This window comes from Alternaria triticimaculans (genome assembly GCF_023758025.1).
Source record: "Alternaria triticimaculans strain BMP 0046 chromosome Unknown scaffold_1, whole genome shotgun sequence".
In the NCBI taxonomy this organism is placed as follows: domain Eukaryota; kingdom Fungi; phylum Ascomycota; class Dothideomycetes; order Pleosporales; family Pleosporaceae; genus Alternaria; species Alternaria triticimaculans.
Window position 1 is genome coordinate 3,345,967 of NW_026055958.1, and position 26,731 is coordinate 3,372,697.

General features: G+C 52.1%; 10 protein-coding genes across 10 annotated transcripts; 3 read left to right on the forward strand and 7 right to left on the reverse strand.

Annotated features, from left to right (window-relative positions):
• Nucleotides 1-412: 412 nt before the first annotated feature.
• On the forward strand, nucleotides 413-5,217 carry J4E78_001120 (uncharacterized protein; the record flags this gene model as incomplete). Its single annotated transcript, XM_049361781.1, has 4 exons — nucleotides 413-443; nucleotides 552-691; nucleotides 745-5,133; nucleotides 5,188-5,217. 4 exons carry the CDS (start codon nucleotides 413-415, stop codon nucleotides 5,215-5,217), a joined length of 4,590 nt encoding a protein of 1,529 aa, XP_049227064.1.
• A 302-nt stretch (nucleotides 5,218-5,519) lies between these two features.
• Nucleotides 5,520-6,248, reverse strand: J4E78_001121 (uncharacterized protein; the record flags this gene model as incomplete). The annotated part of the gene is made up of 1 exon (XM_049361782.1): nucleotides 5,520-6,248. The coding sequence occupies one exon, from the start codon at nucleotides 6,246-6,248 to the stop codon at nucleotides 5,520-5,522; it is 729 nt and encodes a 242-aa protein (XP_049227065.1).
• Nucleotides 6,249-6,749: 501 nt separating this feature from the next.
• On the reverse strand, nucleotides 6,750-7,887 carry J4E78_001122 (uncharacterized protein; the record flags this gene model as incomplete). Its single annotated transcript, XM_049361783.1, has 2 exons — nucleotides 6,750-7,798; nucleotides 7,884-7,887. 2 exons carry the CDS (start codon nucleotides 7,885-7,887, stop codon nucleotides 6,750-6,752), a joined length of 1,053 nt encoding a protein of 350 aa, XP_049227066.1.
• A 2,892-nt stretch (nucleotides 7,888-10,779) lies between these two features.
• On the forward strand, nucleotides 10,780-12,620 carry J4E78_001123 (uncharacterized protein; the record flags this gene model as incomplete). The annotated part of the gene is made up of 4 exons (XM_049361784.1): nucleotides 10,780-10,971; nucleotides 11,027-11,556; nucleotides 11,612-12,130; nucleotides 12,194-12,620. The coding sequence occupies 4 exons, from the start codon at nucleotides 10,780-10,782 to the stop codon at nucleotides 12,618-12,620; spliced, it is 1,668 nt and encodes a 555-aa protein (XP_049227067.1).
• A 1,383-nt stretch (nucleotides 12,621-14,003) lies between these two features.
• J4E78_001124 (uncharacterized protein) lies at nucleotides 14,004-15,402 on the forward strand (the record flags this gene model as incomplete). The annotated part of the gene is made up of 5 exons (XM_049361785.1): nucleotides 14,004-14,051; nucleotides 14,103-14,321; nucleotides 14,375-14,475; nucleotides 14,539-14,823; nucleotides 14,874-15,402. 5 exons carry the CDS (start codon nucleotides 14,004-14,006, stop codon nucleotides 15,400-15,402), a joined length of 1,182 nt encoding a protein of 393 aa, XP_049227068.1.
• A 357-nt stretch (nucleotides 15,403-15,759) lies between these two features.
• Nucleotides 15,760-17,235, reverse strand: J4E78_001125 (uncharacterized protein; the record flags this gene model as incomplete). The annotated part of the gene is made up of 1 exon (XM_049361786.1): nucleotides 15,760-17,235. The coding sequence occupies one exon, from the start codon at nucleotides 17,233-17,235 to the stop codon at nucleotides 15,760-15,762; it is 1,476 nt and encodes a 491-aa protein (XP_049227069.1).
• Nucleotides 17,236-17,818: 583 nt separating this feature from the next.
• Nucleotides 17,819-18,981, reverse strand: J4E78_001126 (uncharacterized protein; the record flags this gene model as incomplete). The annotated part of the gene is made up of 2 exons (XM_049361787.1): nucleotides 17,819-18,352; nucleotides 18,406-18,981. The coding sequence occupies 2 exons, from the start codon at nucleotides 18,979-18,981 to the stop codon at nucleotides 17,819-17,821; spliced, it is 1,110 nt and encodes a 369-aa protein (XP_049227070.1).
• A 1,419-nt stretch (nucleotides 18,982-20,400) lies between these two features.
• On the reverse strand, nucleotides 20,401-21,066 carry J4E78_001127 (uncharacterized protein; the record flags this gene model as incomplete). Its single annotated transcript, XM_049361788.1, has 1 exon — nucleotides 20,401-21,066. One exon carries the CDS (start codon nucleotides 21,064-21,066, stop codon nucleotides 20,401-20,403), a length of 666 nt encoding a protein of 221 aa, XP_049227071.1.
• Nucleotides 21,067-21,406: 340 nt separating this feature from the next.
• On the reverse strand, nucleotides 21,407-24,284 carry J4E78_001128 (uncharacterized protein; the record flags this gene model as incomplete). The annotated part of the gene is made up of 2 exons (XM_049361789.1): nucleotides 21,407-23,623; nucleotides 23,667-24,284. 2 exons carry the CDS (start codon nucleotides 24,282-24,284, stop codon nucleotides 21,407-21,409), a joined length of 2,835 nt encoding a protein of 944 aa, XP_049227072.1.
• Nucleotides 24,285-24,641: 357 nt separating this feature from the next.
• J4E78_001129 (uncharacterized protein) lies at nucleotides 24,642-25,934 on the reverse strand (the record flags this gene model as incomplete). Its single annotated transcript, XM_049361790.1, has 1 exon — nucleotides 24,642-25,934. One exon carries the CDS (start codon nucleotides 25,932-25,934, stop codon nucleotides 24,642-24,644), a length of 1,293 nt encoding a protein of 430 aa, XP_049227073.1.
• Nucleotides 25,935-26,731: the final 797 nt, after the last annotated feature.

Below are 26,731 nucleotides of genomic sequence, written 5' to 3' on the forward strand. Positions count from 1 at the left end.
GCACATCTCCATGCGGCAAGGCGGCGGCTGCCTCACCTGGCCACTCAGGCAGCGGACAGTAAGCATCGCAGCGGCCATCGGACGGGGCTCCACCACGAGATGCACCATGGGAGAAATTCGGTCTTGAGGCTCGCGTCGAGCTCTACAAGGCGATCTAGGCTGATTGATTACACCGAACGCGCATCTATGATGGTCTGATTCGCCGCTCTTCGGCCCTCGCCCCAGACCCTGACTTGCACTAAAGAATTGCGTGCTTTCGGCACGCGTTGTCATGACCTCTTAAAGGGAATTTTTCCACTGCCGTTGCCGCTGACTATGAGGACTGTCGCCGACGGTCCGAAGTATTACTACTGCTCGTCTCCCCCGTAGACATTTCCTTACTGTCACCGTCAACCCTGAATTCGCAGTCAATATGGGGTCTATCTCGACTGCAGGAGAGGCTGGTACGTCCCCGCAACCATTCGCCCCACCAATGCTCTACCCCATCATGTCGCCATGGGAGAGTAGTGGGAGGCTGCAAATGCACATATACTGACCTGCATGCTGTGTAGTGGCCCGAATTGCCCACCTGGCCTCCGATGTGATCGTATCGGTCGTCCCTTCCTTCACAACCGAGTCCGAGTTCTCGGAGCCTCTGCGGGGACTCCAGAAGCACAACGCGCCCAGCGTTGTTTGCAAGACACAGCCAGAGGTGTGTTCGCATGCTCACTGCAGCCAAATGGCTCGCACTGACATCCTCCCCAGATCCTCACTGTCCGCCAAAATGCCGACCCTCTGCTCTCCGTCTTCCAGCCCATCCGCTCGGGCAAGCTCACCAGCGTCACCACAACCTCGTCCATTCTCGTAAAGTCGATACCGCATCTTTACAAGCTCGCACAATACCCCGTCGTCCTCCACGTATCAGTGGCGCCCTCGGGCTTCCCTGACTTCTCCGACATCACCTCGATCAGACAGTCTGGATTCGCCTTCATCCAATCCGAGACACTACAGGAGTTGCAAGATCTTGCACTCACTGCCCATGCTTTGGCCATCAAGTCGGGCAAGGGTGTCATCCACTTCTTCGATTCGGGCGCGACCGCTTTCAAGAAGACTGTTGAGGTAGAGGATGCCGACCTGGTCCGAAGCGTCATCGACTTGGACGCGGTGGCGGCATACCAAAACACCAAGTCGGAGGAGACCACACTTTACGCCGACGATGGCAGGAACCCGACACTGTCCTTCGCTCGGAGTCAGGCTGTCAATGCCGCTCCAGCAGCAGCGCCTGTCAGCCTTCCCGAGCATCCCAAGTCGCTTCCTGCATCGGAGAGGAACAGCCAACGCGCCGATTCCTCTTCTGGCTCGTCGCAGCGCGATGCTAGCACCAGCGGCGCGTCAGTATCTTCGGCAACCACAGTGGAGTCATTGATCTCCAAGCCCGTTTCATCCGAGGACATCTACCGCTTCGCCACACAGATTTGGGGAACCATCCGCGATGCCACCGGACGAAGCTACGATGCCTTTGCTTTCTCTGGCACTGGTAACGAGGAGGCCGCCATCTTCCTCTTTGGTGCCGACACTGCCGTCTGGGCCACCGAGTTGGACAGCGTGGAGGAGACCAAGGCATACGCCAACACAGCCGTCATCACAGCCAGGCTATACCGTCCCTGGTTGGGTGCGTCCCTTGCCCCCTTGCTTCCCCGGTCGCTTAAGAGGATCGCAGTGCTGGAGCAAGTTCGACGAAAGACTACCCGATGGGGCCCTGTACTGCTCGACCTTCTGATGTCGCTCAAGTCGACCGGTGGCGCCTCTCCTACGGTTGTCGGATACCAACTTGGCTACATCAACGAGGACACTGTGTCGCAAGCAATGCGCGGCGTTTACCAGAACTTGATGAGCGAGACGCCTGTACAAAACCTCGTCATCGGCAATCTCGATGGACCGGAGCCCCAGGCTATCAAGGTCGAGCAACCAGGGTTAGAGAACGCCTACATGAAGATCTTGAACCAGGTCTTTGGTGAGAAGCTTCACATTGCTAACCAGCTTGGTTCGCAGCACGCCGGTATCTCCAACGAGATCTCCTCCACCCCAGAGTACGGATTCGGCTCGCTAGTAGCGCGCAAGGAACATCGTCAGCGATTCGTGGATGAGGCTGCGGCTGCTTCCAAGGAGAACGCTTTCACCACCCAAGCGCCCAGAGAGTGGCTGTCGAAGTGGGCACTGAACGCCGATGATACCGACAAGGCTAACGACCTGGCCTCTGAGGTCATCGCACGCTTGGGTACTGACGGCTCGCCCGCTGCCAGTCAGCTGTTATCATCAAAGAAGCTGTTCTACAAGGAATCACCATGGTTGATTGGCTCGGACGCCTGGGCGTACGACCTGGGTAACTCTGGTGTGCACCACGTCCTTGCCTCTGGCGAAAATGTCAACATGCTCATCGTCGACTCAACACCATATTCCGAGCGCGTAGCCGCCGACGCTGCGAGGCGGAAGAAGGACATTGGTCTGTACGCAATGAACTTCGGTAACGCTTACGTGGCATCGGTCGCTGTATACAGCTCCTACACCCAGGTTCTTGAGGCTATGATCGAGGCTGACAAATTCAACGGTCCCTCCGTCGTGCTTGCTTACCTGCCATACGAGAAGGAGAACGACACGCCCCTGACTGTCTTGCAAGAGACCAAGAAGGCTGTTGACCTTGGTTACTGGCCATTGTACCGATGGGACCCACGCGCCGAGGAGAAGGGTGAAGAGAATTTCAAACTTGACTCAGAGCGAATCAAGAAGGAGTTGGAAGAGTTCCTGTCCCGTGACAACTACATGTCTCAGGTCATGAAGAGACATCCTGAGTTCTCATCCAACATCTCTGGATCCTACGGAACCGAAGTCAGGCAACTGCAAAAGCGCAAGGCCAAGGATGCTTACAGCAAGCTTCTTGAAGGACTCCAGGGCGACCCTATGACCATTCTTTTCGCTTCCGACAACGGTAACGCTGAGAACCTAGCCAAGCGTCTAGGGAATCGCGGCAAGGCTCGTGGTCTCAAGACCATGGTCATGGCTATGGACGACTTCCCAATCGAAGATTTGCCCAACGAGCAGAACGTCATCCTGATGACTAGTGTAGCTGGACAAGGAGAGTTCCCTCAGAATGGTCGCACGTTTTGGGAGACCGTCAAGGACTCTACGGATCTGGATCTCGCAACAGTCAACTTTGGTGTCTTCGGTCTCGGTGACAGTCACTATTGGCCACGCAAGGAGGACAAGATCTACTACAACAAGCCCGCAAAGGACCTACATGCTCGTCTGCTTACTCTCGGTGCTAAGCCTTTGGCCGAGTGTGGTCTTGGAGATGACCAGGACCCAGATGCGTACCAGACTGCGTACTCTGAGTGGGAGCCAAAACTCTGGGAGCAGCTTGGTGTTGCCAACGTCGAGAATCTGCCTGAAGAACCGGCACCGCTGACCAACGAGGATATGAAGGCCGCTTCAAACTTCCTCCGAGGAACCATTGAGGAGGGTTTGGCTGACACCAGCACTGGCGCCATCTCTGCAAGCGATCAACAGCTCACCAAGTTCCACGGAACCTACATGCAAGATGACCGTGATCTTCGCGACCAACGCAAGGCCCAAGGTCTCGAGCCAGCATACTCCTTCATGATCCGCTGCCGACTTCCTGGTGGTGTCTCGACGCCGAAGCAATGGCTACAGATGGACGAGATCAGCACGAAGCTCGGTAACGAGACCATGAAGCTGACCACTCGCCAAACCTTCCAATTCCACGGCGTCGTGAAGGGCAAGCTCAAACCGGCTATGCAGGCTATCAACAAAGCCTTGATGACCACTATCGCGGCTTGCGGTGATGTCAACCGAAACGTCATGTGCAGCTCTCTCCCAACTCAGTCAAAGTACCACGGCCAGGTTCAGAACATTGCACAGAAGATCAGCGATCACCTTCTTCCTTCTACCACCGCCTACCACGAGATTTGGCTGGAGGATGATGAGACAAAGGAGAAGCGCAAGATCGCTGGTGAAGCTGTCCAAGACCACGAGCCACTCTATGGCCCTCTCTACCTCCCGCGAAAGTTCAAGATCACCATTGCCATCCCACCTCACAACGACACCGATGTTTACGCTCACGATATTGGTCTCATTGCCATTAAGGGTGAGGACGACAATCTCGTAGGTTTCAACCTACTCGCTGGTGGCGGTATGGGTGTGACGCACAACAACAAGAAGACCTACCCGCGAACTGGAAGCATGTTCGGCTACGTCGCAGCCGACCAAGTGCACCTTGCTTGCGAGAAGATCATGCTCGTTCAACGTGACCACGGTGACCGCAAGAACAGGAAGCACGCCCGTCTCAAGTACACCATTGATGACATGGGTATCGATGTTTTCAAGGGAAAGGTCGAAGAGCTCTGGGGACAGAAGTTCGACGAGCCCAGACCTTTCAAGTTCCAAAGCAACATCGACACCTTTGGCTGGCAGAAGGACGAGACTGGTCTCAACCACTTCACTTTCTTCATTGAGAACGGCCGCATTGAAGACACTGCCGATTTCCCAATGAAGACTGGTCTGATCGAGGTGGCGAAGGTACACAAGGGCGAGTTCAGGTTGACTGGTAACCAGCACTTGATCTTAGCCAACGTCGCCGACGAAGACCTGTCTGCTATGAAAGGGCTGCTCAAGAAGTGGAAGCTTGACAACACCAACTTCTCTGCAATGAGGTTGTCTAGTTCCGCCTGTGTTGCCTTCCCCACTTGCGGTCTTGCTATGGCTGAGTCTGAGCGTTACCTACCTGAGCTGATCTCCAAGCTCGAGGGCACGCTCGAAGAGTCTGGGCTACGACAAGACAGCATCGTTATGCGCATGACTGGTTGCCCTAACGGTTGCGCACGTCCCTGGCTTGCTGAGATTGCTTTCGTCGGCAAGGCTTATGGCGCGTACAACATGTACCTTGGTGGTGGCTACCACGGTCAAAGGCTGAACAAGCTTTACAGGAGCTCGATCAAGGAAGAAGAGATCCTTGAGATCCTGCAGCCTATGATCAAGCAGTACGCTAAGGAGAGGAACGAGGGTGAGCACTTCGGTGACTTCGTCATCAGGAAGGGCTACATCAACGAGACCACTCATGGAACAAACTTCCACGACAACGTAAGTTCCAAGGAATCAGACCATTCATGAGATGCATTGCTAACACCCTCATAGACTGCGGAAATGGAGTCAGATGGCGAGTAAGCCTATCAGCTTGGTGTGAAGTTGGAGGTCTTGATGGATTTCGTCGCATCTCGTCGTTCTTATGAAAATTTATGAACATTTTCTGGCGTTATATGGAGAGGTCTAAGCGGTTGGGAAACGTCTTGTCTATACTTTCTGACTTATCGCATGATCAAAAGGAATGAATGATACCATAGCATATTTAATGCTTCTGTTCGTAGCTTTAACTTCCGTTGGCTTTCGATCTGATGTTTGATCTTGCGATGATTTCTGACCCTCCGCCTAGCACGAAAACAGCTGACTTGAGTGCGAGCCTTCCCTCCTTACGGGCTCAGCCTCTCAATCTTCCACTCTGCCCCCTTCATCTTCTCGGTGTTGTCCTCCCCGCCAACCTTTCTGTAAACAAAGCGATCATGCAGTCGACTTGGCCGTCCCTGCCAAAACTCCACCATATCCGGCACAATTCTCAGCCCGCCCCAAAACTCCGGCACGGGGATCTTATCCTTGCCATCGAACCTCTTCTCCACATCCTCTACTCTCTTCTCTAGCTGCTCCCTACTCTCAATCACACTACTCTGCTGACTTGCCCACGCGCCAATCCTTGAACCGCGAATCCTCGTATCGTAATAAACCTGCGACTCCTCATTCGTAAGCCGCTCTACCGTTCCTTCGACACGGATTTGACGCTCCAGTTCGCGCCAGTGGAAAGTCAATGCCGCATGAGGATTGCTTCGTATGTCGCTAGCCTTGCGACTTGTATCGAAGTTTGAGTAGATGACAAAGCCGCGCTCATCCAGCTCTTTCATGTAGAGCGTGCGTGCTGACACTCTTCCGCTGGGTAGTTCTGCGGTGGATAAGACGACGGTTTCAGGCTGGTACACGTTGTTGGCTTGCGCTTCCTCGAACCACTTGTGGAATTGGTCGGTTGGCGAGGGGAGGAGGTCCTCGCGGTCTAGTGCGCCTTTGTTGTACTGGGTTGCATGGCCGGGATCGTCGGAGTTGCTTGTTGGTGCGAATATTTTCTTCGCTGACTCGGTGGCTGAGTGCAGCATGCTTTTTGGTCGTTGTGGAGGATGTTGTGCAAAGAAGGGCGATGCGAAGTAGCGTGTAGAGCTCGTAGTTGAGACGGTTCTCGAATATCTATTGAGGATGCTTGTGCACCTGGATGCGAGCATTGGTCACTTCAAGCTGTGGTGGAGGTTTGATACGTTGACTCACTTCGTGGCGTGATCTGAGCGATGCAGTGCTCGGAATGAGTCCTCTCACGATCGGAACGAAGTGGGGTGACGTAACTAGATGCTAGCGCGATTATCGACCAGCCACCCCATCGCTTACGACTTGGGCTATGACACGAACCTCACGCGTTCACTGCCAGCTAGCAAAAGGGATGAAACATCGAAGCTCTTGTGCATTGATGTCATTATCATGAGAACGCGACTTGATTCCGAAATTGCCGCCCTGAAGAATTTGAAGCTTTCCCATTTCAGAACGAGCTAAACCCCTCATACCTGCCCGAACATCGACGCGTCTACAGAGTATCAAACAGCCGTTTTCTAATCAACCATCAATCTCAAACAGTCCTCCTGTTCATCCAGGTCGTACCTCACACTCGTCTTAACCTTCTTATCTCCTTTGTAGTGTGCCGTCTCCCTCAGCAGCCGTTGTGTCTCATTGTCGAATCCATACGTTAGTGTGGGAAGCGCGGACTCCTTCCACACTGGTATTCTCAGTCGCGCAGACTCTATTATAACGAGGATCACGTATAGGATTCCTATCGAGAGCATTGCGACTGGAAAAGCCATGTATGCCCAGTCGACACGCACGTGCGTGACCCAGCGTTGTGTGACACCCTCAAGTCGATCGGGGGAGGTATTGCGCATCTGGTTTGTGAGACTACGAGCCACATTCTCGAATGTTGTGGTCAGGTTTGTCGAGTTCCATAACGCATCCACGAAAGCCGGTGCGTCTCTATCCGGAAAGGCGATCAAAGAGGGCGGTGGTTTACCACTGGGCTTTGCAGCATAGCTCGTGAAGGCGTGGAGATAGTCGATGGTACTTCGAAGAAGCGCGTGAGATATGTTCACCTCTTGCGCCGCCATTGCAGAGAAGCCCCCCGCCTGTTGGGGAGGAATAAGAAGCCGAAGGTCATGTCTCGGGAAATCTATGGTAGGATTGTACAGGTCGTATCCAATACTGTCCAGGTATCTTTCGTCTTCCGAAGTCAAAGGTCCGAGGGACTTGTATATCTTATGTGAGTCAGGGTCTCGAACAGCCCAAGACCCGATGACGTTCTCCTCGACTAGACCGTTCTTACTACTGGCTTGGTAGATGTTCGAACAGAAATACAACGCGCATTCTGTTGCAACAGGATGTGATGACTCCCATGACACATTTGATTTGACCCAGTCATCAGCAGCTCTGATGATTTTGAAGCTCATCATCAGAGTTTGCACATCCAAATGTTTTAGAGTCTGGCGTGCAGTAGACCCGGTCTTTACTGTCATAAAGGTTCGGGGGACCCCTGATTCAGCGCCGGTAGTGTACTTGTACCAATCATCGTCGTCTACTCTTGATAAACCGTTGAAGTTCTTGATCTCAATCTCTGGTAGGGAGAAAACGGAGTACGGTCTAAATTCAGTTTTACGAAGTCAGTATATTTCACATACAGCTCGTACGGATATACTTACCCATCGAAGTGAATATTGGTGGGGCTTGGGATACTCGTCCCATTCGATCCTTGCGACCCATTGAACACTAGCGTATCAGAGACATCCTTGCAAGAACTGCACACAGCAGCCGAGACAAATACTGGCCAGGTACAGTTGCCAGTAGCGCAAGTAAATGCGACAGTATTGGGGGTGTTCGTGGATGCATTATAGAACCCTGCGTTGACAGAGCTGACAATACCAAAGTCTGGCCGACTCTCAGTGTATGTGTTTTGTATCATACCAGACGGGACTTTGTTGGACATTAAGGGTCCGCCTGGATTCTCGATTATGTATCCACCGTCAACTCTCAAAGCTCGACCGATGGTAGCATTAGATAATGACCCGACATCGACAGCGTTGGAGCCTACCGCTATGTCATCGAGTTTTCCGTAGGTAGAAATGACCGCCTGGAAAAAGGGGTCGAATGCGACTGTACCTAGAAAAGCGCAGTTATGTCAGCCTAATTCTAATGTATCTTGCAGCGTCCCAGGTTAATGTTTGTCCATGGAGATATGGTGAAGTGCTGTAAGCTTGCTATCAAAAGCGGTGTAGGTCGACCATGTATGACATACCTACGGTGACTAGAGCACCCAACGCTGCCCAATGTCTGCAACTAAATTAGTTTCGCGATATGTGTCGATGGTATCAGGTGTCTTTACCTGAAACGTAACCAAACGAAAAGACGAGACCCGCCCCAGGGTCCTCGGCTTGCTTCGTCGAACCTTTCGAATGCAAGCACAGAATCTGACCTTCGATTAAGCCAGCTCCATTTCTGCTGTCCAACGCAAGCACTCATAGCAAATGCCAGAGCAGTTCTTGCTACCGTGCCGAGAGCGGCTACCCAGGTGTTGAGCGTGAAGATGAATGTCCAGGCTGTGATCGGCTTGTTGTTTTGGCCAATGAGAATGATGACGATCGCGGCGATTGAGGCGATGCTTGCGATCAATGCGAGAATCTCAAAAATCCATGAGAGCATGGTTTTGCGAAGGCGATGAGACTTTTTGCTTGCTTTCTCAAAACTTACGACATCCGGGCTGGTATTCGAGACTGCAGCTGCTCGCTCAGTGGCAGGGTCGTTACTGAGATAACGTGTAGAGTTGAAGTGTACGAGAGGCTCTTCAGAAGCATCCGCATCGTCTGCGAAGCTATGGGTTGCTGCGAATGACGTAGGTCGCCGCGATGAGCCGAACCTTCTTGTCGAAGTGGCAGACGAGCGACTAAACTGGGGGGATACCGATCTTCCGTCGTTCATCTTGGAGTTCGTATGTACACTAGAAACTCAGTACATAGTGAGTGAGAAAGATGAATTGCATCCAGACGATTATGGAGCGGAAGGCTGCTACAAATGGCTGAGTGAGCTGAAACTACAACAGCGTAGAAAGCGCCCCAGGTCTAGTCAGCCACGCCCATAGCGCTCTTGATGAGAGATTCTTGTTGGACCACCAGTGGTGCCAACCTCAGCCGTGTGACCTCACAATATGCACGAACGGTAAGGGCAACTTCTGGCCCCCATTATCCACCTCCTTCCAGTGCGTCGTAACGTGCACTCACTAAAAAGCTGACTAGACCAGAACGTGCGCATTATGTGTATCTACAGTAGAAGAAATTGATTCGAAGAGCGCTTGTCGGAACCATGGTTTTGGACAGATAGGTACGTGGGTTGGAAGGGAAACAGTCGGGACGGGAGAAGCACGCTTTCCCGCGGGGCTTGCACTGCCTCGTTCCCCCTTATTTCACACTCCCCTCACGGCGCTGCACCAATGTATAAATAATGTCGACCATGGTCGCAATTGCCACGATGTGCGTCGGCGACCAAAAAAGAGCTTTCTAAGAAAACACAGCGCGGAATTCTAGCCCGATGTCACGCTGCAGAAGACGTTAGGGCATGCCTATAAGCTTATTAATTACTAGTCTACCTAATTTTATCCTCTTTATCTACTTTAAACTAAAACTAAAATGCGTCTTACTTATTTCTACACCCTCTTTTAACCTCTATATATAAGCGTCTTAATAATTTTATCTTTAGTAGATATAGTATTATTAGTAAAAACTTTTATATAAAGTTATTTTAGAGCTATAAGCTCTTTACGTATAAAGAGCTATAATATAAAGTTAGTAGAGATATTAGTAGAAATAAACTTAGCTATAACTTTATAATAAGTAATTACTTAAAGCTTTATAGTACGCGTATAGCTAATAGTATACTTATACTTAAGAGTATAGTTAAAATACTCTCTTTTAGAAAGGTTAGCGTTAATAAATTATTTATATTTATTAGCGCTAAGTACTTATAGTAATATATACATAAGCATATCTAATTAAGTTTATATTACTATTTTAATAGAGTTGTATAGATAGATAAAAAAAGATTAACGTATAAGTATAAAGATTTTATTTACTTATCTCTTTTAGGCACTAAAGTAGCATATAACTATAATAGTGTACTTTAGTTATTAAGTTAAGATTTTTCTAAGTTCCTATAGTTAAGAAACACTAAAGCCTAAGGCTTACTTTAGACACGTGATAACGCAGAATTCTACATAATCCCACCTATCTGAAGCCATGAGGGAAGTTTCAGGCGCTATACATAGCAACACGCGTACAACATTGGGGCCAATTCGAAGAAAGTTATATTAATAGTTGCCTGGATAGTGAGGTAGTCACACAAAAAGCAAGAGAAATTCCATCGGTCAGCGATTGCTTGATCACGGCAGGCCGGGTGTTGATGCGATGGCAGTGGGCTGCGAGTGATGTTTGGGTTGGGGCCATCCTCGCGGGAATTCGGAAGAGAGGCCAAGGAAAGCCCCCACCCGGGCCCCACCCGGCCTACCCGTCGGCTTCCCGCCTTTCATACACCTACCCAGCGATAACCACGATGCGCGACCCAACTTCCTACCAGTACGATCTGGGTTCTTACCATCGCAAGATTAGCACTTCGAGCCCAAATTCGCAAACATGGTTCGATCGCGGTTTGGTCTGGTGCTACGCCTTTCACCATGAAGAGTCCGCCCGATGCTTTGAACGAGCTATCGGCGAGGACTCGAATTGCGCGATAGCTTATTGGGGTGTAGGTCTTTGATGGTCTCCCAGGGATGTCTTGAATACCCAGCTGATCGGCGCAGCTCGCGTTCGCCCTCGGACCGAATTACAACAAGCCTTGGGACTTGTTTGACGAGAAAGAACTCAAGGCCACACTAGGAGAGATAAATGAAGCGAACGAAAAAGCCGAACTACACGCATCCAGTGCGTCGGATCTGGAAAGAGCCCTGATCGACGCCGTTCAAGTGCGCGTGCCGAAAGGTCTAGATGAGGCTGCGTTCCAAGCATGTAATGAAGAGTATGCCAAAGCTATGGAGGGCGTTTACGAGCGTTTCTCTGACGACCTTGACGTGACGGCTCTCTACGCAGACTCTCTTGTCTGTCTCTCGGCATGGAATCTATGGGATCTCAAGACGGGCCAACCGACGCCAGGTGCTCGCTCTTTAGAGGCGAAGACCGTGCTCGAAAAGGCTTTACAGCAGGACGGCTCACATCAGCACCCAGGAGTTCTCCACCTGTACATTCATTTGATGGAGATGTCAGCAACGCCTGAAGTAGCTCTTATCTGTGCAGATCAGCTAAGACATCTTACCCCCGACGGAGGACATTTGCTGTAAGTGCATGCAAGAAGCCCCCGTAAAGCACATACTAACTCTAGAGATCTATAGACATATGCCGTCCCATCTGGACATCCTTGTTGGCGACTATCGACGTGCCATAGACGCTAACACCCAAGCCTGCCTTGCAGATGAGAAGTATGTCTCCGAGCATGGAGCACAAAACTTCTACTCATTTTACATGATGCACAACTATCACTCGCTTATATACGCAGCGATGTTTGCGGGGCAACTGAAGGTTGCGCTAGATGCGGTCGACCGCATGGAAGCCTCACTGCCTGTCTCGCTTCTGCGCATCGAAAGTCCGCCCATGGCAGACTGGCTGGAGAACTTTGCATCAGTTCGTGTACATGTCTTGGTTCGCTTCGGACAATGGCAAGATCTCATCGCACTCGAGATGCCATCGGATAGAGATCTTCACTGTGTGACAACGGCTATGACGCATTATGGCAAAGGTATTGCGTATGCCGTTACTGGCGACATCGTGAAGGCACAGAAGGAACGCGACGCTCTGGTCGAAGCAGTTGAACGGATTCCAGCATCTCGGATATGTGGGGATTTTCCAAACAGGTACGGTGCATGCAGTCAAACTATCCGGAATGGCGGGCTATAAGGGCATACTAACCCATGCAGGTCTAATGTCGTCCTTCAAGTTGGGATAGCAATGTTGGACGGCGAACTTGAGTACCGCAAAGGCAACTACGAGGAAGCTTTCAGACACCTTGAAACAGCCATCCAGCGTGACGACGATCTGGTGTACGCCGAGCCATGGCCCTGGATGCAGCCGACACGACACGCCTATGCCGCTCTGTTGTTGGAGCAGGGCCGAATAGAAGATGCGGCAGCGGCCTATAAAGCAGACCTTGGGTTCGATGATACGCTACCGCGGGCAAGGCAACATCCGAACAACGTATGGGCCCTGCGCGGCTACCATGAGAGTTTGATAACCTTGGGTCGAAAAGACGAGGCGGGAATCATTGGGCAGCAACTCAGGATAGCACTTGCTGTAGCTGATGTTAGTGTTAACGCGAGCTGCTACTGCCGACGCAATCCTGAGTAGTGGGAACTCGTAGAGGGCCGGGCAGTTCGTGATGACCCGAAATATCACGTTGGGATGCGATCGTCGTTGAACGCATGTGGTTCCTGGCCAGTTGGGTTTCATTCCGTGTCCTCCGTGTCCACTTGGCCAACGAAATCCTCCGGCTGATTATGAGGACGATCTTCTATCTGGGTGCAGAGAGGTGCTGCGGTGTGAAAGACACAAGGATGGCTGGCCAGCATCGTCCGTGTTGGTGTCTTTTCGAGCGGATAGATGCAACTCGTTTCCATATCGGACTGATCTGTCCGAATCTGTCAACGATGTCAGTACGACTCGTGGTTCATCGCTCGTATCATTCCTTGGGCGTTCCCCTTTCGATCAGATGTCAACAGCCTTACGTACTGTTTCGGAGTCGCCTCCGCCGCCTTCAAAGGGTTAATGCTGACCCGAGTGACAGTTCCGCTACTGAACAAGCCGTCTCTAAGTGCCTTGGTATGCATTGCTGATGAGTCGTGTCCCATCTCCCAATCATCACCCAGTCATGCCTCGGTATCTGGAAGCCCAGTTTCACGATCTGCCGCTAACGGTCGCCGACGTCCTCCGCTACCCTGTAGCTTCCACGTGTCTTACCAAGATCGTGCTAGATCGCCTCGCTTAGCACGCCCCGCCGGAAATTTCATCCCCAACAGAGTCACGTCTAGTATGCACCTGCGCATGTACACATGCGTTGACTATCGTCCCTGAGGAAAACGCGGATCCCTCCTGTTCCTGGGCCACGCGACATTGACGCTTGGCATTTAACCGGCATTCACCAATGTTAGAAATCAACATCGAGGTCAGCCTGTGGGACCAGAGCGGATCCACAGACTTGCACACACGGGAACTTGAACACGGGAACTTGAGCACCGAAAACTCTGACGTCTGCAGCCAAAGCGGGCACTTGATTGTCGGAACGGAGTCCGTCGACGTTAATTGTGCGCGGGTAGTCTAGATTGCGGGAGCCTCACGAGCCGCAGTTCTCCATCAACAAATTATGATCGTCTATGATTCAGGCGGATAACGTGGTAGGAGAACTCCCAGAACAGCAGCTGCGAAGCCGCGGGAATAATCGCCACAACATCCCTGATGTCCTATCGCGACGTCTGGGCGTTGATCAGCATGGCGTGCAAGCGGGCCCTGCTCTGACATGCCGGCGGTGTTTGCCATTCCTGATTCAGTAGCACAGGGCAGGCCCACGAGCCGCCCTTCCCCTGGGTACCCATCGAATCGAGACTCGCTTGACTGTGGGCTGACTTAACCTGGCTGATACCCAAGGGCCCGGGTACGAGGTATATGGAGCCAAAACCCGCCGGATTCTTCAGAACCTGGGGGTGAACCAGATTTGCCCGAATTCACGCCTTCACCATGGCTTCAAGGCACGAACTTGCGAACCGAGGACCTGAACTGCAGGCGGTATGTTCAAAGACGCTGAAGGAAGTGGAGACCATTGACTGACATCCGCAGGTGTGCTCAACGTTCGTCTCGCTTGCGTTCATTACCACTGTCCTGCGAGTTTACGTACGAGCCCGTATCGTTAAAGCTTTCGGAGCAGACGACTGGTGGATGGTGGCCGCATTGTGTGCTCATGTTATGTTTGCTACTTGCGCAATTGGCGGTATCCACTATGGCACTGGACGCCATATGGACACACTTTCGAGTGAGCAACAGTACAAAGCAATGAGGGTACGTGCGAACCTTTGAACTTGTCTCGATCTCAATGCTAACAGTATGTATAGTACTGGTGGCTTTGCTACATCGCGTACTGCTGGGCAATGATTACGTCAAAGATGTCCATTGGCCTGTTCCTTCTCCGTGTCACTGTTAAGAAACTGCACAAGTAAGCCATGCCTTTGCGTGAGTCTCACAAGATCCAGTAACTGACTTTATACTCCTCATTCAGGTACATCATTTACGCTGCGATGGGCCTCACGGTGCTGTGCGGCCTCGTCTTCTTCTTCGTCACCCTCTTCCAATGCCACCCGATCAGCTTCTTCTGGGACAAGAACAACCCAGCAGGGACTTGCATTAACGTAGACGTCATCATCGGTCTTACGTTCCTGTACAGCGCAATCTCGGTCATTAGCGACTTTACGTTTGCTATTCTACCCTTCTTCCTGATTTGGGGCTTGAACATGTCCGTCAAGACCAGGGTCCTTTTGATTCCTATTCTCGGGATGGCCTGCGTGTAAGTTCTCTTGTCACTACTCCAGCATACGATTCCTAACAATATTGCAGTGCTAGTGTCGCAGTCTGTGTGCGCATGGGTTACGTTATGGATTTCAAGAACCCCGACTTCCTTTGGGCCACTGTTGATATCGCAATCTGGTCGGACATCGAACAGGGTCTCGCCATCACGGCTGGTTCCCTCGCCACTCTCCGTCCCCTCTGGCGACAAGTTTCCGAGAAATTCGGATTCAGCAACTCCTCCTTCGGCCCGTCACGTCCTTCGAACATGCGAACACCACAATGGGTCAACGACCCGAACAGAGAATCGAAAAAGAAACCTAGTCTCTTCAGCATGACAATGTCTCTGCTGAAGACTGAAAAGGGTGTGTCTACGAAGTCGGAGATCGACCAGGACTACGGCATGGGCAATCTTCAGCCAGTACGGCTCCGCGATGATCTATCCGCGGAAAACGAGAAGAGCGACAAGGTGTTCAACACTTGGAGAATAAAGGGCGGAGGGAAGGTGTCAGACGAGGAATGTAGAGTTGGAGAAATCACCATGGAGACGCACATCAACCAGAAGAACGAGAGACGGTAGGAATGGAGAAGGCAACTGGAGTGGACAGTGAACGATATGGACGACCTTGTTATTAGCTAATTTAGATTCATGATACCATCCTCATGGCGGCGCGAGCCAGTCAAAACAATACCAAAAAAAAGGATATACACAGCAGACTTGCACATGTTACAATTGCTTTAGGGATGTCGTGATGTCTCGCGTGGTATAGAGCTCATGTACGATGCTCGCACCCCATCAATGCATGCAAGTTGAAGCGAGATTCGTTGGCGGTATATGTAACCTTAGAACGTTTTGACTAAAGGGATCTAAGTATCAAAAACTACATAATCCAGGTCACTCTAGCGCATGATCAACTCCAAGTTTCACAATCACCGCTTACTGTACATTACTCGTTTTCGCCCTCAAGAAATTCTCAACCATCTCATCACTTACCTCCGTCACATTGGCCGGTTGACTGCGGGACTCCCCTTTGCTCCCCACTGCCGAATCTGGACGTTGGTCGGCACGTGGGCTCACGTCGCCGACCTTCTGAACCGGCCCATCCGGTGCAGAGCCGTTAGACGTCGCTGCCGTGCCCACTGCGCCAACAGCCCCACTGCGTTGCTGATCTTGGTCATTTATTGATCTTCTGCCCTCTTGCGTCCGCCCCTGCGTTTGCGCTCCACCCACCCTTTCGTTTGATGGTGTGAGGTTGCCGTGGAACGGGCGCTGTCGCTGCTTCGCGGCTTCCTTGTCGACTTTCCAAATGCCGCCTGACGGATCGACAGTGTAAGCTTGCGGGTCATGCTTTACTAATCTATCGAAGATCGGGTCGTTGGGTACTGTTTTGAAGAAGACGTGTTGAAACTCCTCGCCCTTCGCTTCTTCGTCTTTCCGCATCTGCCTTTGGCCATTTTCGACTACATTTTTCGCAGTTGAAACGCCCTTCATGTCGCCTTTATGCAGGGATGATATGACATCGCTCCATGCTTTGCGACTCTCCCATGGGTCTTGCTCAGAGAGATCGGGCACAGTCATGGGTTTGTGCTTGATGGTTCTGACGTCGAAGGTCTCCACCTCGGAACCGTTCCGCGCGTCCTTGATGGTAAACGTGCTGTTCCACGCGCCCTCGATTTCGTAGATGGTATCACCAGGCTTGTCTGCGTGGAAAAATCTTGCGTGGAATCCATTTTTATGCCCTGATCCGAACAAAGACTTGCCCTCGAATTTGATATGCGATATGTATCCGTTGGAGGAGATGAGAGAATATTCGCCGTACAACTCCGGATGTGGAACCCCGCCTAAGAGACCCTTGACCTTAATGTTCGGCAGTGGAAGGAGGTAATCTTCGTCGTACTTGTCGACATGTACTATGGCGTATCCCTTCTGTTTGATACTGACGTTTCCAGAAAATGTGATTTCTTGCTCCGTAAACCCCTCCGCCCGGATCCCAACTTGATCGTTCCACAAATAGCACGCCGTTACAGGTGGATGGTGGCCGACTTGCTCGGAGATTAGTCGCGTCTCGCCCAGCTCCTCAGTATTCCAGCTTCCGAGGAACAGCTCGCCGAGAAAAGCGTTCAACGGCTTCTTGACGCCATCTTCCTCATTCCGCCCCGCATATTGCTGTCCTCGTAACGAGCCTAGGAAGTTCTTGAGCACAAGCAACGCGCGTTTCTCAGGGTCCTCTTCCAACGCCGGTGCAGCCCAGAGATATGGATGATCCGCCCAGTACTGTGGTATCTCAACTGTCGAGTTCTCGGCCAGTACGAACGGCGGTGCAGTAATGTTTGAAAGATCTCCCGAGATGGTCGCTATGGAACCAATAAAGTCCTTGAGCCCAGAGCGGTTTGCTGCGATATCATTTGACATAATTGCGATTTTAGGTTTGACTTGGCTATCATCAATGCCGGGCAATGAACCTAGTTATGGGGAAGATGAGTGACTTCCTAAAGTAGCGCCAAGTCATGACGTCGGTGGTGCAAGACCCTACGGCCTGCGGCTAACAACGTGAGATCTGGCTTGCCCTGGATTTTGGTAGGCTGTGCACCAACGACTCCAACGCCGCATCGCGCAATCTGCCGTAAAGGCGTACGCGATCGATGTTGGCCCGTCGCATAATCAGCCCGACCTAGCGTAGTCCGACTGCATGTGAGCGACGCGACAGCGACGTCGCGTATTCCTCCCTAACGGTCTCATCCCGCGACAGATCCAAGCTCATTGGGACGATTAGCAACTAACCACCGCCGACCAGGACAGATTCTCGCCAGTCAGGCAACCTACTGCAGACTTCACTCGACATACTCTGCTTACCACTCATCCGACATACCCGTCTTGGCATCATCACCACATCGAGCCTGCTAACAGGTGTGGAAAGCTGTGAACGAGACGGGTTAGCCTGCAGTTGCTTTGCCTCATGAACGTTATCAATTTTGCTAAAAACAACAAAACCTGCTCACGGCGCAGGATAACTCAGCGCAAAAGCCTCTCTAATCTCGTCTTCGCCCCATCCCATCGTCAGTCCCAACTGCAACAGAATTCTCGCCTTCTGGGGGTTATAAAACCCACTCGCAATAGTGAAGTCGCCACCGTCCGGTACGAGTCCATCAGCACTTCGATGGCTAGCCACCATCGGGATACCCGTCGCGTTGTATAGCTCCTCAGCAGCCAAAGCAGCCTTGCTAGACACACCTCCTGCGCCGACTCCAGCGTAAACGATTCCTTGGGCGCCGGAAGCATAGGATGCGTTGAAAAGACTGGGATCCATGTCCTGGTGTGCGTAAAGAATTGGTACGGAGGCTAGGTCTGTGATGTTGGTCACGTCGAAGACTACGCGGCCTACGGGCTCAGATGGTGCGAAGAAGAAGAACGGAACTTGGTTGATGAAGACACCGAGTTGGCCGGCTTCAGTCGAGAAGAATGTGTCGAGTGTGTTGGCGTTGTTCTTTGTGGTGTAGAATGCTGAGCCGATGCGGTCATTGAGTACGATCTGAGAGTATTGTTAACTTGCGTTTCTAATTCAGTCTTTGTTCATCTACTCACCATCGTTCCTCGGTTTCTTCCAGCTGGAGATCCGGCTAGTGTGACCGCTTGGTATAGATTGAGCGGGCCGTCTGCACTCAGCGCGGTCGCTGGTCTCATAGCACCAACCACAATAACGGGTTTCGTAGAGTTGACGGTACTTTCCAGGAAGAACGCAGTCTCTTCAAGCGTATCCGTCCCATGCGTAACGACAACACCCGAGATCTCATCTTTCGCCAATTCGGCATTGATCATGTGCGCCAGGCTCAGACTAATCGTCTCATTTATGCTACCAGAGCCTACATTTGAGATCTGGTAGCCGGCAATGTTCGAAATGTTGAGGAGTTCGGGGACTGCATCTACGAGTTGTTGTACCCCGAGGCCGATTGAGTAGCCGGTTGTCTGTGTGTTGCTGTTGCCCTGAGACGCAATTGTACCGCCAGTTGCGAAGATCGTGACATTAGGAAGAGAAGCGTTTATTGGTGTTTGGATGTCTTGTCGGACGAACAGTCGGTGGACATTTGAGCGACTGAGATCAATCGGTGAAGCTAGTGTAAGAGTCGTGAGAAGAGGGAGGAGTTGGGTAGAGAGCTTCATCTTGGCGCATGAAGGAGGCACGTAGCTGGATTACAGCCAACTTCCTAGGAACTCGAATTGACCTTTTATACTCTTCGTGATCTCCAACTCATGCAGCTCCAATGCCAAGCTCACCGTCGGCCAACGTACAACGCCTATCTCCACGGCCTCTTATCAAGCCATCTTCAAGCTACTGTCAAGATACTGTCGTCATGCAGTCTTGGTATTTCTACAAGCAGCTCGATTAGTGAGTTATGCGAGTCGTAGTCAAGCTTCGCTCTCTTGGCCATGCAAGTCCTCCGGATTTGTCGTGGTATGGTCGGGTCTTATCAGTAAGCCTTGCATGCGATAACCCACCCTCTGGATCCGCTAGAAGATATCTAGTAAGAACGCCAAGTGTGCGTTAGCAAAGCTCGATGACAGGGCATTTTTCATGATAGCCGTTACCGGCGTCTAGTCTTGACGCTTACGTTTGTTTTTCTTCCGGATTTGTGTGGGCGGTACAGGGACGTGGAGGTGCGAGGGCTGTATCCTCGGAGGTATTGTGGTGACCCCGCTCACTCACGCCTTTCGTCCCGATTGGGAACCAAACGACAAGAAGGCGTGACCGAAGCAATTTCTTGACGAAAAGTACAACAGGATGATGTGATTCCTTCATGGATCGCCATACTACGCTTCTATTTCTATAACAGCCATGTGCCCACCATCCGACCTAATCATCACCGAAGCCCAAGATGCAGACAATAGAGCATACAAGCACCTTTCCGAGTACAGCCTCAATACACCAATATTGAAAGCCGCATATGCACATGCAGCTGAGCTGCTACATCCGGCGATTTTGAACCACAGCATAAGGGTGTATCACTACGCCTACGCATTGGCAAAACACGAATCCTCCACGTACTTCACGGACGTTCATCAACGCGATCTACTCTTCACCGCATGCCTTTTCCACGATATCGGGACTACCCAAGATTATGATGGCCCGCAGCGCTTCGAGATAGAGGGCGCCGACGCCGCAGTCAAATTGCTAAGTGGCTTTGGGGTAGGTGGGACAGAGACGCACGATGTCTGGACAGCCATCGCCTGCCATACCAGCCCACAAATCGCCGAGAGAATCGGAGAGCTTTCGAGGCTGGTTCGGGTCGCTGTTATTACGGATTTCGGGCGGAGAGGCGAGGATTATGAAGTGCTCCAGTCACTGACTGAGAAACTGGAGGCGCGGTACGAGCGGGCGGGGATCGAGAAGGTGCTTGGTGATGCGGTGGTGGAACAGGCAAAGCGGAGGCCAGATAAGGCGCCGAAGGTTTCGTGGCCGCGTGCGATGTATGAGGCATGGCTCGTGGAGCCGGAGTGGGTCGGTGTCAACAAGGCGTTCTGAGACGCTGTATGCGAGCTTCGTATCCTACAGCCTTGTAATCCACCGATGCTGTCACGTCTTCAACCTCCGTCGCTCCTCTCCAAGAATCCTGGATCCCTCTCAATCTTGCCCTCGAACTTTGTCCACCATGCCTGGAATGCCTTCAGCGGCACTGTGTCTCCGGAGCCCCAGCTTGTCAAGAAGTCGTAGCAGTTCTTGATGATCCTCTGCGCCAGCACCTTGGTCTCCACGCTTCTTTGTCCTCTCAGCACCAACTCATTGCCTTGTCCCATGCTTGGTGTTGCCGATGCTGCGGCCTCTTGAGCCTTGTTCTGCTCCAGAGCTGCGGCGACTTGTTGCGCTGGTTCAACGCTTATCCCAAGGGCCAGCGGCACGGTGCTGCCATTCGACGCGTCCATCGACACGCCCTCGTCCACCATGGCATCGTCATTATCGCCTAGGCCACCACCTGCAGGCCCACCAGCTTTCGCGTTCACTTTGAATATCGCGCTAGGCTTTTCGTTCGCGATCGCGCCGAGAAGTTTGAAGTCGGTCGTACCGGGTAATTGCGCGTATACGGCGGCGGCGGTGCCATCTGGTAAGGTGACGCCCGGAAGCAGGAAGACGACGATGTGGGAGAAGGACGGCTGCGAAGGGATTTGGAAGGCGAACTGGGTCGGCGATATAACGGAGGAAGGCTCGGTGATGACAGGCCGCCCTGAGATGATAACACCGACTGGAGACATGTTCACGTGTCGCAAGCGCGTGATTCGAAGCTATGCGAAGAAGAAGTACTTGAGATGGCAGTAAGGCTGCAAGCCGCGCGTGAAAAAGTTTGACATGCAACAATCATCGTTGCGCAGCCTTTGCGACATTTCGAGATGCTTCTGCGTCATTCTTGGTCCAAGCTTCACCCCACATTCACTCGTGAGTGAAGGAGCTCAGACTGGCCGTGAGTTAAGATGACGTTTCGTGCTGCATCACAAGAAAAGCAAACGTTCTAAACTTAGTCATTCCGTCCGACTTCTGAATATAGCATGCTCGTAAGTCCCTCGTAATGAATAACGCAACTGCCCTCAGCTCATCTCACATCCTAAACCCATGCACAGCGCTGACCCACCGTTGGTCGATTAGCTCGCTGGCCCTCATCAGAACGCGATATCCACCCATCAAAGCTTGGAATGAATGGATTCGCTCCTCTTCACTCATCAGAAAGAAACGGGCGAGACCAAATGCTGAGACTGTCTTCGCGTGATGGGTTGAAGAAGGAGCTATCGGCATGTGCAAGGGTTTGCGGAGCCATGCCATGATCACTTGAGCAGCGAATGGGTTGAGGCCGACTCGACGGAGGAAGACTTCCCAGCTTGTCTCTTGCGCCACAGGCTTGATGTCGCCAATGTCTGCTGAGCCATATGGCAATCCGTAGTTTGCCATCTCAACGACAGTGAACCGCGCCAGAGCCTGTTCCCCTCCACGAACGTATCGAACAAGCACTTCGCCTTCTAATTTGCTAGCAAACATATCGAAAGCTTTGAGAGCTTCTGTATCTCGTGGGTCGTCTGGTCGGCTCGATCCTAGCTCTTCCATCTCGCGGCTTAGCCCTTCGCTCACCAACACTATCAGTCTCTCATACCGCAGTTGGAGCTTCAACATGCGTTCTTTCACGGGTGATTTATCTGGCTGGCCAGGGAGAGCTCTTTGCTTGATCTGCTGTAAGGTGGTAAAGATGAGGCCGGTGGAAGGTGACAGTATGATCTCAGCTTCTTTGGCTGCCGAGTGCGGTAAGGTGTAGTCTCGATACACCATCTCTGCACTTGGGTAGATCGACTCGATCATTTTCAGCATTCCCCTTTGCTGTAGAAAGGTCGATGAGATCACGAAAGAACAAGGCGCCAGATTACTCGGAACGGTAGGAAGCTGGGGTAGCGGCTTGTTGGTGGTTTGTGCCTGCTGAGCCAGATGCACTGGCTGGTCGGACGAAGACCCCCTTGATCGAACCGGTAAGGTGTGCGTCATCGTTTGATTGCGATCCCTAGAGTCAGACACTTTTGCGGTACTGCTTTCTACGCGATCTACTGGCTTCCCTCGCGTCTGCATGAACTTGTTAAGCGCGGTTGTTGCTGAGAACCCACCAAACATCAGGTCTCCTGTCGCTTGTTTGGCAGCTTGCGGTTTCTGGGAGGCATGGCCCAGCCTCTTCGATCGGGTCTTCGCCGACTGGTCTTCTGTTGGCTCGCGTTCTCTAAAGTGGTGGCTCTCTTGCATCTCTGTGGAGGATCGGATCTGTGGACGCGCAATCGGCTGCGAAGAGGTGCGCCTGCGATGCTTCTCTACGACCTCTTCCTCCATTTCAAGTTTTCGCTTGCGTATCAGAGCCTCCATGTCGTTTCGCTCATCGTATTCCTCTGGATCCAAATCTTCTTCGTCCTCATCTTCGTCAAGGATACGCAGGCCTTCGCGTTTCCACACTTGCGCTGAGCTAGTCGCGACATCGCCCGTAGTCAGTTCAGTGACGATCTTAGCAACTTCCGACTCGCCATGAAGCTTTTCTTCGAGACTGAGAGTAGACACCTTGGTAGTGAGAAAGCCCCACTTCAACTCTCGTTCCGGGATCGAAAGCCCATGCCACGACTTCGCAAACCTCAGATCCTCTCGCTTGATGCGTAAGAGGAATTGCATCTGCGCTTGCAGTTCCGTGTCATCAGGTCGATGGTCGCCACCCTTGCGCCGACTGTACTCTATCCATGGTGCCATGGGCAGCGAGAAGTCCATGTATGGAATATCGACTCTTGCAATCGTGTCAGCGCCGGACAGTCGTTCGTTTTCGATTTTCTCGTTGGCGCGCTCAGCCTGCTCCTCGATTTCGTGGAAGAATTGGTCAGAGCCAGCCCCACCTTCATCATCCTCACCCCATGGCTTGTAGAGTAAGGATTCGTCCGCGAAAGACACAGATTTGAGCCTTTTCATGGGCGAACTAGAACACATCGATGGCGTAAGAGGACCTTCCACTTTGAGATCCTCAGCTCGGCGCTTCAGTATGGGCGAACTGGTTGGTTCGAAATCAGGATTAAATTGAGATGGATGAGCAAGATCAAATAGCATCGAATCACTGCTATTCGAGTTTGTGCGAAAAAGAACGTCCGCTGCCAGAATTTGCTCCTGCAGAGCCTGCGCCTCAATAGTAACCGATTCGGCAGTATCTGAATCGAATGGCAGACGATTTGTGGGTGAAGATGGAATGTATGGTGTCAGTGGCGGCGATACTGGGAGTAAAGGCGGTGTCACAGGTCGGATATTGGGCTTCTGAGTCGGTTAGCAGGCGAACATAAACAACACTTCCACATACCTGTTTTCGTATCAGGCTCTCTGCCTCCAGCCTTTGGCCGTCTTCCGGTACATACGCGTCTCGAATAGTGTCCTGGAGATAAACCAACACCTCCCGTGAGATGGCGAGCTTTTCGACTTTGACCTGCGCGTCGCACTGTGCAGGGTAGTCGAGATACCTCGCTGGCCATCCAAAGCCCTCATCGTTTTCTTCTACCATGATCTCCGAAGGAATCTGTAAATTCTTGAAGTCTGGCACAACTGTACCACCGAAGTTGAGCAAATCAAGCTCATGATCAGATCGTAGCACAGGTAGCTCTTGACGTAGATCGCGCCTCCACGTCCGGCTATTAGTAACCGTCAGGTCGCTCGGAAGTTCATCCTGGAGAGCATGTGCTGCCTTGAGGAGCCACGCAGTGTCTTTGTTCACCGTAAGCTTTTCTTTGACAAGCCCGCTGACAGCCGTGTCGATGGTCGCATCGGAGGGCTCGTGGAGATGTCGATCGATCTCATCGTCTAATGGTGACTGAAGATGGCGAATGTGCAGTAACTCTGTCTCATAGTCCACGCAAACGCCTTGCGCTCTCGCCCATTCGAGGACGCTTGGCTCCGATGTGTCCAGGCCGAGGTCCAGTTCCATGCTGGTGGCATATGAAGAATGTTCGCTCTCAAGTAATGTGGGTAACAATAGTCGTTAGCCGGCTGTTGTTCGTAAGAGAGGCACAAATGGTGAGTGTCGATTGCGATGGTTGCGCCTTCTTCGTTGTATCTGCCTTGGCGTCCACGTGGACACTCACTTTGCAGTCGCGCAATGTCACAGCAAGGAAGGAGCAGGGAAAGTTTGATGATGATTTGATTTCTTGTTTCATTAACTCGTGGCTTATTTATGCCATGATATGCTCTAGGCCGTCCTGTATATTTTCATGTGAATGTGCAAAGGATTTTGAACTATGTACATGCGAGTAGGACTGTATTTCCTTCCACTAGCTACGCGCGTCTATTTGGGAACAGGCTTCTGACCGAAGCCGAGAGACTGGTTTCCTCCGTTGAAAGCAACGAGCTGGGCCTTGAACATTGTGTCACCGTAAATCTGAAGACCGGCGCCCTGGTTGCCCTGTACACCGCCGAAGCAGGTCGTGTTGGCTGCATCAACTGTGGCGAAAGTAATCTGGCTACCGGGGATCTTGGCCATGTATGAGTCGCCGATTGCGACACTCATGTCAGGGAGGGCAGTACCGCACGGGTAGATGAAGCCACCGACCTGAGCGTTAAGCTGAGCACCCTGGACTTGCGAGTAGTATGCCTCGGCAACCTGCTGGTCGACGAGCAGGAGCGATGTACCGGTGTCGGCGATGGCGTCGGAGCCTTGAGGGTTCTCGAAGAGCTGGTCGCCGACGGCAAACTTGGTAGAGCCGAATTGCCAGAAGCCAGTGTCAGCCTTGACTGGGATCCATGCCATATCGCCTTCAAACTTCGTAGCATCGATCTTGCCGAACTCGTAAACACCGGTGCCATCTGGGTCGAGGTCGGCAGTGAAGACGGGCATGTCTAGGTTGGGCATGACGTTGTCGAAGAAGGTCTTTGCGGGGGTCTTCTTGGTACCATCGTTGACAGTGTTGAGGTTGGAGAATGCAAGACCGACAAGGCCATCAGTGTTGGTGTCCTGGACGAAAGACTGGGATACTTGGTTGGCAAGCTCGACAGTCTGGCCCTCAACCTTGACACCTCCAATGGTGACAGTGTCAGTGCCAACAATACCAGCAGCGCCGGAACCGTCACCGTAGCTGATCTTCCATTGAGCACCGGCAGTGGCCTTGAAGGAAGTAGACTTGGATGCGTCGAAAGCTGAGTGTTGGCCGATCAATTGCGGGTCGAGCTCAGTGCTGAAGCACCAAAGATCGGAAGAACCAGAATCGAAGTCCAAGTTCAGGGTCTGACCACCAATATCGACGGGCGACAAGAACAGAGCAGCGTTGTCCTCGGGGTTGGCTGCAACACTGCCAGTCTTGTTGCCACCAGTGGCAGCAGCAGCGGTCACGTTCTGGCTTTGCTTTGAGAACGAGATGAAACCCTCCTTGACCATGAAGTCTTCCTTCACCTTGAAGTTGTACTTCCTGAACACCTTCCTCATAGCAGCAGCGCCATTAGGTCCAGTCGGGTGAGCCCTGTTGATTTGCCTGGGAACTTTGAACGAGCGTTTTTGGAGACCCCTCTTGCGGGCAGGGGCGGGAGCGGCAAGCACAACGGCCGCCAAAAGAGTGACGAAGAATAAGAATCGTAGAGAAAACATGTTGAGCTGTTGAGCTAATGCTGACCGGCAGCCGGACTGGAAGAACCTGTCGTTTGGAAAGAAGAGAATGGGGTAAAGAAAGGAAGGTACGAAACGAAACACAACTTCCTCGAAAGAAACAGAACAGAAGGCTCGGCCTGATGGTAGTCCACGGTTCTCAAGGAGGGTGCGAAAAGAGTGCTTTTAAAGAAGGAACGTCTATGCGACCAACGATGTAGAGACAGTGAAACTCGAGAAGGATGAAACCTGAGCCTGCAATCCGAACCGATGCCGACGCATGATGAATGATCTGGGAGCGCTAACTCGACACTCAAGGCCAAGCTGAGATCCACGCGGCAGCAGACAAAACGCTACGCGTGCTGCATTGTCGATGATCCATGGGGAACATCAAGCCTAGCTCCTGTCAGGTTTTCAGGCACAGAAATCTAGAAGCCCGTCTAGTTGGCTACTAATCGTGCGAAACGGGGACTATGGGTCTAGATATGGCGATGTGATTGGCCCAAAAGCATCTCGAGCCTCCTCGGAGAGGTATCGATAAGGCAATGGGGTCGTTACGCGTCCAGCTTGACGCTGTTGAAGAAATGTGGAGAGAGCTAGCATCAGGCAGGGCTCCGACTGCAGGTACGTTTCAGTACCGTGGTACCGACAAACGTCAGAGTCGCACGAGAGGCTCTCGAACGGTAGTGCTAGCTTGCGCCTGGTGATGCTAGAAAGTTGTTTCTGTCAGCCACCTCATTTCAACTGACCATTGTGGCTGCTCTGGTGTTCTGGAGAGGTACGCCTCTTCTCGCCGAGTC